Source organism: Danio rerio, chromosome 7 (assembly GCF_049306965.1).
Source record: "Danio rerio strain Tuebingen ecotype United States chromosome 7, GRCz12tu, whole genome shotgun sequence".
In the NCBI taxonomy this organism is placed as follows: domain Eukaryota; kingdom Metazoa; phylum Chordata; class Actinopteri; order Cypriniformes; family Danionidae; genus Danio; species Danio rerio.
In genome coordinates, this window is record NC_133182.1 from 77,110,001 (window position 1) to 77,122,500 (window position 12,500).

The 12,500-nt window shown below is 33.4% G+C and overlaps 2 protein-coding genes across 5 annotated transcripts in view; both read right to left on the minus strand.

Moving 5' to 3' along the window:
- Nucleotides 1-1,107, minus strand: part of sepsecs (Sep (O-phosphoserine) tRNA:Sec (selenocysteine) tRNA synthase) — a 19,201-nt gene extending 18,094 nt beyond the window's left edge. The window contains exon 1 of one of the 2 annotated variants that reach the window (XR_012382321.1): nt 806-1,107. Coding sequence is in view for 1 of the 2 variants with exons in the window: in NM_200154.1 (NP_956448.1) it covers nt 806-919 (114 nt within the window). In the remaining variant the exon portion in view is untranslated. 2 annotated transcript variants of the gene reach the window in all.
- Nucleotides 1,108-7,972: 6,865 nt separating this feature from the next.
- aco1 (aconitase 1, soluble) overlaps nt 7,973-12,500 on the minus strand; it is a 27,267-nt gene continuing 22,739 nt past the window's right edge. The window contains exons 18-21 of one of the 3 annotated variants that reach the window (XR_012382484.1): nt 11,427-11,574; nt 10,521-10,713; nt 9,046-9,344; nt 7,973-8,442 (exon numbers count right to left, since the gene is read on the minus strand). Coding sequence is in view for 2 of the 3 variants with exons in the window: in XM_005172373.6 (XP_005172430.1) it covers nt 8,326-8,442; nt 9,046-9,231; nt 10,591-10,713; nt 11,427-11,574 (574 nt within the window). In the remaining variant the exon portion in view is untranslated. 3 annotated transcript variants of the gene reach the window in all.

Genomic DNA, 12,500 nt, shown 5'->3' on the forward strand with positions numbered 1-12,500 from the left:
GGTTCATTCCGCTGTGGTGACCGCAGAAATAAAGACTAAGCTGAAAGAAAATGAATGAATGAATAAATGTCTTAAATCAGTACATTAAAGCTGGTGAAACTAGTTAAAGGAACATATTATGCCCCATTTACAATATATAAAATAAGTCTCTGATGTCCCTAGAGTGTGTGTGGAGTTCAGCTCAAAATATCACACAAATAATGTTTTTTTTAACTCTTACACACTGCCTCTTTTAGGCGTTATCATAACTGTGTGGCGTTTGGTGACTGTCGCTTTAAATGCAAATGAGATTGTGCTCTTTTCAAAAGAGGGCGGAGCTACAGATGCCTGTGTGTCAGTATAGTGGCAGATTCAAAAACTGGACTAACATCCTATGCTAATGAGGGAGAGATGGTCACCAGTGGGTGGAGCTTTCCCCCTCTGATGACACGTAAAAAGGGAGAATGTCAATCAAAGTGTTTCTGCAGACTGCTAATATTAAACGTGATTATTTATAAGCATTTACATGGATACATTTTAACCATTAAAAGCTGATTATATTCACACACTGCTGTCAAACATTATAAAACTGATATTTGCATAATAGGGCCCCTTTAAGAAAAACGTATATATCATAATATACTACAAACGAGCGCTCAAATAACTTAAATTTATACATATTAGCAAATAGTCATGTTATTTATTAGACATAACATTCAAAGTAGCGTGGTAAACATTATAGGGACCGTGTCACCATTTGTGACTGTTAAGAAATGAACGAATGTGCAAATACAAACCAACTTTACCCCCAAACGTGTGTTATTACCTGGTCTAACAGCCGTCGGATGAGCTGCTCGTGCCCGCGGCGCGCGTCCAGACCCTGCCGCACATATGAGGCGGACACGAGCTTCTCACTCAGCCTGAAGTTCTCGCTGTTCATACTGTTATATTGACGATTCAGAAGAGCTGCTTGTGTTTGCTCTGCGAGAAATTGTTGTCTGTCGAAAGAAGGCTTTCTCTGATTTCTGCTTGCGCAACTGTTGTGCACATGTGCGGTTAATCATTTAACATCTCTGAATCAGCATGAGTTTCAAATCGACCGACTTTTGAGGAGCATGTTTACTTCCTGGTCGAAACTCCTCCTCTTTGATGACGTTTCAAAATAAAGGTCCTTTGTCCCATAAGCACAGCTAGTGTTTTTCAGCCACCGATAATCTTCCGGTGAAAGGTTTATATGGCTCTTTTTACGTTCATAATGGTTATTTTACAGCATCAATGTTGTAAATATACTAAAATATCATCAGTTAAATACATTTAAGCATTTATTTAACTGTTCAAGCATAAAATAAGATGAAGGATCACTTCAACACAGTCAGAAGCAACAGGTGAGTGCAGAAACTCCATTAAAAATACTGTGGTAAGACATGGTGCAAATTTATGTAATTTAATGCAGTGCTTCTTATTCAGTCTGAGACCCACTTTATATCATATATCAACCAGGCAGTGAAGATCATTGATTTTTAAAGAAATCAGATCTTGAGCGCCCTGATTTTGTATTTTGATTTTGTGTTAATAGCAGTAGTTACAGATCAAATTAATGCATTATTTTAACAGCAATTATGATGTATTTGGTAGCGTTATTACATATGTATTTTCATCATCAATATTGTTATATTTCAATATAAAAGTCTTCTGTTTAAATTGTCCACCGTTGCAGAGCAGTCTTCATATAGTGGTGATGGCAGTAGTTAAAGACAAAATTAATTATATAAAATTAATACATCATTTAAACAGTGATTATTATGTCTGTGCACAAAATTTAACATCAACGTTTTTTCAAAGTAAAAGTCCTGTTTGATTTTCCACTGTTGCAGAGCAGCTTTCAATTAAGTAAGAGGCAATAGTTGTAGTTATAAGCCAAATTAAAACAGTAATTATAGTGATGATGCATACAGTACAGTTTCTATTGTCAATATCCTATGTCAAGTAAAGGTCCTCTGTTTAATTTATCCCCTATTGAAGAGATGTCCACATACAGTAAACTTGTTTTAGTAAAAAATAGTTATGGTCTAAATAAATACATTATTTAAACAGTAATTATTAAATCAGTCGTGGCAGTAGTACATGTACTATCATAATTCAAAGTAAATAATTCACAATAAAATCCTATTATGTGTAATATTTATTTATCATGATGTTATAATATATTATATTATCGTAAATGAAGTAAATGTTCTTCCTAATGCATAAATATATACTAAACAACGACGTTTACCTGGAAATTCAATCTGTATTTTATCACTGCTGGATAAAATAAATGGTTCAAGGGAAAAAAATGATCAATTTCTGCCCTCAAAAATTATTTTTTACAATACACAATTAGATTTTTTTTTCTTTAATGCCAAAAATCTGTAGAATATCAAGTAAAAATTATGTTCTGTAAATATATCAGAACTTAATTTCTATTAGTAATATGCATTACTAATAATTTAGACCACTTTAAGAGGCAATTTTCTCAATATTTAGATTTATCTAAACACTTCAATTTCAGATTTTTTAAATAGTATCTTATAATAATAATAATATTATAATATAACATTATTATTATTATTATTAATATCCGAACAAACCAAAAATCAACGAGCTACATAAAACATGTGGGGGGAAAAGAAATTTATTTTTAATATTTTTGTGTCTTTATTTTTTCATTAGAAAAATGTTTAGACTAACAACACATTAATCAATCTTTTTCCTTTGTATGAGATCACATATTGACCAGACACACGTCCTCTATTTAACTGAGCTGCATACTTTTATAGAACCAACTGACCAGAGGAAATAGCAGAATAAGAATAAATTTAGTGTGGGGACTTTTGTCACAAGTTGTCATGAGGCTTGTAGAAGTTGTGAAATGTATTAAAGATGCATGTAATTGTTCAGTTCTGGTATGCAGAGAAGGGTTGCAGAAAGAGGAAGTAAGTCTGGGGAACAAGAGCCAAAGGACTGCAGAATGACTGATGAGTGACACCAAAACTCCACCTGTTAATATCAGATGTGTATACAGTTGAAGTCAGAATTATTAGCCCCCCTGAATTATCACACCCCGTTTATTTTTTTTCCCCCCAATTTCCTTTTTACGGAAAGCTGATTTTCTTCAACACATTTCTAAACATAATAGTTTTAATAACTCATCTCTAATAACTGATTTATTTTATCTTTGCTATGATGACAGTAAATAATATATTTCAAGACACTTCCATACTGCTTAAAGTGACATTTAAAGGCTTAACTAGGTTAATTAGGTTAACTAGGCAGTTTAGCGTAATTAGGCAAGTTATTGCATAAAGATGGTTTGTTCTGTAGACCATCGAAAAAAAAAAAAAACTTAAAAGGGCGAATAATTTTGACCCTAAAATGGTTCATAATAAATTTAAAACTGCTTTTATTCTTGTCGAAATAAAACAAATAAGACTTTTTTCAGAAGAAAAAATATTATCGGACATACTGTGAAAATTTCCTTGCTCTGTTAAACATCATTTAAGAAATATTTAAAGAAGAAAAAAATTCAAAGGTGGGCTAATAATTCTGACTTCAACTGTATATGCTGGAGTCAGGAAATGCATGTTAGCTGTGAACCCCTTGAATGTATTCTTGTATTGCATTGGGGTAACTCAACCCAGAGCTCTGTCATGGAATTATTCATTTGTATCTAATAAATTACTAATATTTTTGGCATCGAAGAAAACCCTCTCCAGGCCTTTTCTCATTGAACACGCATGGAATTGGCTTGATATTCCAACATACATTTATTCAGCTTTCAGATGATGCATCATGATCTCAATGTGATCCTGATATGTAATGTTGGACATAAACACGAATAAAATGTAAATTTTCAGTAAATATTTATTTATTTTAAAGGCGGTTTTAACAAAAATACAGATATGAATGTGCTGTTATTACAATAAAGGACAATCAGTAAGACTTTAATTTATTATAATGACATTCTGGTAGAGAAATGACTGCAAAGTTCTGCCTGTACAGAGTATTTCATGCAATATCAAAAGCATTTTTCTCTCTGATCTGCAGTGGAATGATGAAATAATATACTTTAAAATGTATAATAAATCAGGTATATTGTCATTTAAAACAACATGGACTCGGACAGAAGAAAGCCTTGAGTATTAAATTACAACAACACTTTCTCTGACGCACTACATATTCTAGATGTAGACATTTTCAGTGTTTCTTTTCTGTGCATCAGCAGTTTTAGTAAAGCATCTGAAACAGCATTGAAGAACGTCACAGTTTTACATCAGCAACTGTTTTTAAGCTTTTGCTAATAAATAAAAAACATGTGCAAATTGACTTTGGATGAATTTTAAGTCACGTTTCAACAGGAATGCACAAACAAAAATAACAACTGGAATGACAAGTGAACGATGAGAAAATGTAGGCACTTTTAAATGTTCAAGTTCATATTGGACAGCTCGTAAAGGGATTCTCTTATGCAAACTAACACATTTACTTCAGTATTTCAGTCGGAATGGACATTTACAGATAGGAATGTATTTCGAATTCAGTTGAAAAATAGATCCTGCAAAAAAATGATCCATTTGCTGTTCACTTACACACATTCATTTTGTAATTGCAATGTTTTTCCTTAGACTTACGACCAATTTTTTGGCAGAAGTGTTGAAGAAGTTCTCAAAACTGCCTTTTTTTTTTATTCAGAAGTTGACTTTTTTCAAGCTTGGGACTGACTTCCAGTAGTAAGTATATGCTTTCTCACTATTCTGACTTTGTTGCTCGCAATTTTGACTTTTAAACTTATTTTTTCATAATGGGAAATGTGACTTTTCCACCCAAAACCACTAGTCTATTTTCTTACAGCAATTCTTCACTAGTCTATTTTCTTACACTAATTTGCTTTTATTAGTGACATTTTGTCTCAGAATTGGACTTTTCTCCTCAAAATTGCAAATATTCCTTTTCATTTTTGACTTTTTTTCTCAAAATTGCAACTATTTGGCTTTATTTGTGACTTTTTTTCTTAAAATGTTACTTTTCTCCTCAAAATTGCAATTATATAGTTTTAACTTATGGCTTTTTTCTTAGATATTGGACGTTTCTCCCCAAAATTGCAGCTATTTTGCTTTTATTTGTGGCTTTTTCTCTTAAAAATTTACTTTCCGCTTCAAAATTGCAACTATTTTGCTTTTATTTGTGACATTTTTTTTCAAAATTGCACTTTTCTCCTCAAAATTGTGAGCATTTCTTGTTATTTATGACATTTGTTTTGTCTCAGAATTGCAACTATTTGCTTTTATTTGTGCCATTTTTCCCTCAAAATTTGAGGTTTCCCGTCAAAATTGAAGCAATTTGCTTTTGTTTGTGGCTTTTGTCTTAGAAATTGACGTTTCTACTCAAAATTTGCACTTTTTTATTTGCAAAATTTTGTCTCATAATTGGACTGTTCTCTTCAAAAATTCAACTATTTTGTTGTAATTGTGGCTTTTTTATTTAGAAATTTACTTGTCTCTTCAAATTTGCAACTATTTGCTTTAATTTGTGGCTTATTTTCCCATAAATTGGACTTTTCTCCTCACAATTTGCAACTATTTTGTTTTTATTTGTGGCCTTTTTTCTTAAAATGTTACTTTTCTCCTCAAAATTGCAACTATTACTTTTGATTTATGGCTTTTTTTCTTAGATATTGGACTTTTCTTCCCAAAATTGCAACTGTTTTGCTCTTATTTGTGAATTTTCACTTAAATCTTACTTTCCCCTTCAAAATGGCAACTATTTTGCTTTAATTATAGCTTTTATTCTCAGAATTGGACTTTTCTTCTCAAAATTGCAACTATCTGGTTTTATATGAGACTTTTTTTTATCATAGTTATTATCATAATTGCAACGAATAAAGTCAGAAGCTGCAATTACCTTTACTTTATTCTGAAAATTTGTCATTTCATAGCAAAATATTCATTCTTATCTCTTAGATGTGCTGAGGAGGAAGTAAATAAACAGCAAATATAAACTTTTTTGACAGAACTATTGCTTCAAGTACAGTAATTAATGTGACAATTAATTTATAAACGGATGTACAGTACTGCAGTTTGGCTAGAATGGAGAAAGTTAAACAGTGATTTTAACATCTAATGCTTTTAATCTTCCCCTTCAATCCTACCAAACCTCCACAAAACAATCATAAACAAAATCATCAACCTAAAAACACTGCGGATTATGACTATTATGCTTATTTTGATGCTGACAGCAACTATTACTGTACAGCAAACAGCATTTTAGTTGATTTTTTAAGAGACAAACAGAAACACTTACAGGTCGTGATGTAACGATGATTCACGAACCGGTTGAAAAACGATTCATTTGTGACTATTCAATTCAATTCTGATTCCAAACAAACCCTGCAGGAGTTTACATGAATGAATCTCTAAGAGGAACTGACCTGAATGTGATTAGAAAACTTTATTTACAGTTTGCCTTGCCTCTGATACATATTAAATAAGAGTTAATACGTTTTTAGATTAGCGCAGCCCTACTTTGTTTACAACATTAACCAAGGTAACACTACAACTGCTGTTCAAAAGCGCCATCTGCTGGCAGAGAGTGAATCTGCGCCTGAGCAATCATAAGAATCGACTCAATAGACTCGACTCTAAGAATCAAATCTTAACTGTTGTAATTAGCTAAATAAAAATAGCTAATAATATGCCAAATCTGCATTGTGTTCATTTGAGTTATTGACGATTGTTATTATTAATCTGCCTTAATCTTGTCTTACATTTCAAACGTTCGATATTTAAGTAAACTATTTTAAATGCCATTTAATATTGGTTTTTATTAATTAACTCTTGTCAATAATTCAGATTTACACAATTCAAACAGTTTTGTCATATTAATAGCTCCATGCTGTAAGAAAATATGCCATTGTGAGTGAATCGCGGATATGGTCATTTGAACCAATTCATCGAATCACTGAATCTGTTCACAGAAATATCTATTGATTCTCAAAGCTCCGGCATTGAAGAATCGACTCACTTTGAAATCCACTTCCAGCTTTATCTGCACAAAGATTACAGAATACACGAAAGGGACTTTGATCTGCATCTGCGGTTTCCTTCAGGTATTTTCTCTGCTCTGTCCATGTCTTGTTTCCATCAAGATAAACCTTTATGTTTTCGCTTCAGATTGCAAAAGTATACATGGTAATTTAGATTAAAAACTGTTTATGTATGCTGCCTTTTTGTTTAGATTATGATTTAAATGCAGTGGTTGCCTCTAATTTTAAATATACTTTGTTTATATGAAGAGATTTTATTATTTCTGTAACTTACATGAACAGAGGTTTGTTTTACAAGTATCCAGATGGTGGATATGTCCATTTAGCGACATTTTTTTTTTCCCAGAATTGAACTTTTCCCTTCAAAACTGCAAACATTTGTTTCTAATTGTGTCATTTTTTTCTCAGAATTTGACTTTTCACCTAAAAACTGCAATTATTTGCTTTTATTTGTGGCTTTTTTGTGTTAGAATTGAACTTTTCCCTTCAGAATTGCAACTCTTTGCTTTTATTTGTGGCTTTTTTGTCTCAGAGTTGGACTTTTCTCCTCAAAACTGCAACTCTTTGCTTTTATTTTTGATTTTTTTTGTCTCAGAGTTGGACTTTTTTCCCCTAAACACTGCAACTATTTGCTTTTATTTGTGACATTTTCATCCCAAAACTGGACTTTTCTCCACAGAATTGCAACTCTTTGCTTTTATTTGTGGCTTTTTTGTGTTAGAATTGGACTTTTCTCCTCAAAACTGCAACTATTTGCTGTTATTTGTGGCTTTTTTGTCTCAGAGTTGGACTGTTCTCCTAAGAATTGCAACTATTTGCTTATATTTGTGGCTTTTTTTCATTCCAAAATTAGACTTTTCACCTCAAAATCATAAATATTTGCTGTTATTTGTGTCTTTTAATTCCTTATAATTTGACTATTCTTCTCTAAACTACTTTTTAATTTTTGTGGCTTTTTATACCTCAGAATTTGTCTGATCTGAAAATGGCAAAAGAAATGGTCTTTTTTTCTCAGAATTGTACTTTTTACCTTAAAATTGCAACACTTTTTATTTCACATTTTTTCTTAATCTAATAAAATTTCCTAAATCTGATTTTGTAAAAAAAAAAAAAAAAAAAAACTTAAGAAAACCGAATCACATTGAATCATGAATCGAACCTCGAGTTCAGTGAATCGTTACATCCCAACAAGACAAAAACAAGCATCCCGATGGTGGAAGTGTGCGTTTAGCGTGGACCGTCTTGAGGAAGGTGTACTTCTCATCTTAATTTTCAGACATCTTGCGAATCATGTAGTTTAGGATGCCGCCGTGATGGAAATAAGTGAGCTCCACATCCGTGTCAAACCTCATCCTAGCCTGAAATGTTTTCCCTGTGTCCAGCTGCAAAATACCAAAGTTAAAATACACCACAATTAATCAAACGCAACATGCAGGAGAAAAATAAATAAATAAATAAATCTCAGAATATAGTTGTGTACAATTATCATAACATATTTTATTATTCTAATTAAATTCATGATAGTATTAGAATTATAGAAATATACATTTAAGGAATAAGATGACCTCCAAAATAAACATTTCCTAACATTTTAGAAATGTGCCGTGTGCTGCAACCTAAATTTCTAAATTAGCCTTATAAATAATATAATTAAATAAAAGTAAATACAGCCAATGTAAAATATAAGTATGTAAAATTAGGAAATAAAACAAGAAATTATATATATATATATATATATATATATATATATATATATATATATATATATATATATATATATATATATATATGCTAATAAATACCCGATGATCAATTAATTGTTGATAACCCCTTTAAATGTATTAGGTTATTGTTGGATGAAAAGGTAATCCTTCTCATTTTTAAATCTTCTAAATGTATGCACATCTCTTATTTTTTAAATGTGATAATTGTCATTAAATTAGGTGGATGATGTAAACAAACACAGTTTATGTCATGTGCTTTACCTTGATGTCCACAGTCATCCTGGGCTTGAGCTGAGGGGGAATCATCACAGTGTAGCGCTCGCGTCCGCTGAGACCCAAACTCTCCGCTGAGTCTCCCGGCAGATACTCCAGAGGAATTACACCCATGCCCACTAGATTACTGCGGTGAATCCGCTCGTAACTCTCCGCCAGCACTGCCTTGATGCCCTGAGGGAGAAAAACCAGCAGCAGCAGGTCACCGAGGCTGCATTTACACTGCAGATCCTGATGGTCAATTCTGATTATGTGGCTGTGTCTGATTTTTTTTTTTTTTTGACAACCTGCTTACATCATCTTTTAAAAGCGACTCTATGGGATGTCTATATTTACACTGCAAAGATCCAGAGACTCGGTAATAAATAAATAATTAAATAAGTTTGACCAGTTAAACTCTGCAGTTATTTTGGGATTTCCGCCTATATTTTGCCTACCCACTTAAAAGCTTCCCAAATCCACATGCAGAGGTGTAAATGCAAAAATTTGGTATCATTTTAAAGAAAACCCTTTGAATTTTCATAAAACACTACTGAAAGTGTTTAAAATATCTGTATATGTTGTTTGTGTTATGATAAACACCTAATAAAAGAGGCGCTTTTTGTATTTATTTTATAAACTCAAATTTCAAGTGCACCTTTTAGGTTCTGTGAGGTTTTGCGTGCTGTAATTAATGTTGGTGGTTCCTGCACATGTCTGTAATCATAGGAAAAAAGACAAATGTTTCCACCATAATCTATGCAAAAGTTATTACATTCCAACTGCTGAGAGGTGCTGTACAAGCCACAGGGAGCGATCATTGTTTTCATATTTCACTATTCTTTTGTTTTGATCAAACATAATTCACTGTGTTTGGAGCACGTCAGACATATAAAAGGATTACTTATGCACATCAGCTCAAAAACAGAGGAGAATGGCCCTGAAGCACACAGCATAAGGTGAGAGATGACAGCTGTCTGTGCTATCTGGGGCTGCTTATTGATCATAAATGTATTGTTTTCACTTCTGCGCCATGGAAACACAGCGATTCATTCGACAACTGTTTGATATGTGAATATAATTCAGTAAAAAGAGCGCTAGAGCCGTATGAGCACCGGCAAGAGCTTTCATTTGAGCTATAACTTGTGCATGTGTCATATAAAAAATATGAAAATTAACCAATGTTCAATACCCAGCTCGGGTATCCAAAATACTGTGTATTTAAGTGTAAATAACTTTTGTACAGTAGAATAAAAACCAAAGTGATGCATATGTGCATAGATTCTACACTTTCAACCGAAACCACTTAAGGGGGTCTGGTGCAATGCTAGCTCTTTAAATCTTAAAGTGAAAGTCGATGACGTCACGGACCCAGTACCGGGTCCGCGGAGTTTAACTGGTTAAATAAATTAATATAAAAAAGTTAATAAGAAAGAGAGGGGAATAGGGGACGGTTTAAAACTAAATATCATTGATGCTCATGCGCAAGTTAAACATCTGCATTTATGACTTTATTCTGTAGTGTATTCTTAATAGCTTTAGTGTGAATCTCACCAGCAGGAAGGGCCCTTTGGCAGCCCAGTCTCTGGAGCTTCCTGAACCGTACTCTTTACCAGCCAGAATCAGCAGAGGATGACCAGCCTGTTGATACTTTTCTGCAGCATCAAACACATCCAACTGAAAACACACCAACAAACGAAACACAGATAAATAACAGGTAACAGTTTAATGTCCTCATTACATATGTTCTATGCACTTACTATACTAACAACAATAAATTATGCATAATAATAAATGAAACCTTAAATCTAACCATCATGCTAACTCCTAACTAGCAAAAAAGTCAATTATTACCCAAGAGCTGTTTAATGGAGAGTAGATTTATTTTAACGCTGCACATGTAGTTGTGTCTGGTTCTCGAATCTGATTGGCTGGAAGCCGTGAGATATTAAAGTAACATCAGCACTCGTACAGCCTCTCAAAGTTGGTTGTTTTTGCGTTATTTCGAGCAAATTCGTACTTCTGGTTTGAAACGAATTTCTGAAGCTGCGTCACGGCCATGAGATCTTAGCGTGTATTTCAGCGTGTAGACTGGACGTCTGTACCTGGGAGTGCCTGATTACGTCTCTGAGTGTGCTGATCATGAATATTTACATATACAGACATGGATGAAAGAACTTCGTCACCTTTCAATGAAGAAAGTAAAACCCACAGTGATCACTGGAATAACTTGAAACTAAATGAAAGTAGTGATTAATCAAAAATAAACTGAGAATGAAAATCAGTTTTAAATTGTGCTTCAACAGAAGCAAACTAATGAAACTGGCCTGGATTAAATTGAAGGATACCAACAATTTTGTATATATCTATATATAAAGAGATGAGCATACCGTCTCTCCTGTAGGCAGATAGATTGTAGTCGGTGATTGCTTGTTAATAAACTTGTTGAAAAGGCGAATGTTGGCGAACGTTCCTCGAGCCATCACTGCATCATTGCCCCGACGGGAACCATACGAGTTAAACTCTCTCGCCGTGAGTCTGTAAAACAACATTTCACCACACATTAGATATCCGCTGAAAAGATGAAGTATATGTTCAACAGGGAAATCTATAATAGTAATATATAGTGAGAGTAGCTCCTCCCCTTTAAAAAAAATAGCCAATAGCGTTTTGTTTCATCTCAGCTCTGCCAGTGAGAGCAGTTGAGATCAAGCACATCAAATGAAAAGCAAATGAGAAGAAGGGGGCGGGGCTTGTCAGCAGTGTGATAGATTACAGATTACAAATGACCCTATTTAAAATGTAATAAGTTACACTACTTTTTGATTATTTTATAAAAGTAACTAATCACATTTGATTACTTTTTGATTACTTTTAAACTTTCTAATATTTATTTTTAACCAAATCATTTTCAAGCATTTATACCGAGCAGGTGTGACCTTACAGTTGCTGTTTACTGTTAGAATCTCAAAATCTTTCATCACTAGTGTGTGTGTGTGTGTGTGTGTGTGTGTGTGTACGTGTTTTAGTGACATATTAGGACACAAATCCGTATAATGACATGGGTATGACACAGGTATTACAAAAAGGAGGTGAAATATGAGGACATTGGTGACGTCCTCGTATCTCAAAATGCTTATAAATGTTACAGAATGAGTTTAATCAGAGAGTAAAGCTGAACTTAGTGGTTGGGTTTAGAGGTGGGGTGAGGGGATTACAATATATGGTTTGGACAGTATAAAATGAATGGAAACCTATGTATTGTCCCCACTTTTCACAAAAACAAAGATGTGTGTGTGTGTGTGTGTGTGTGTGTGTGTGTGTGTGTGTGTGTGTGTGTGTGTGTGTGTGTGTGTGTGTGTGTGTGTGTGTGTGTGTGTGTGTGTGTGTGTGTGTGTGTGTGTGTGTGTGTGTATATAGGTGATATCGTGAGCTGGGAAAGCAGTGAGCCAAACCACTGTGAG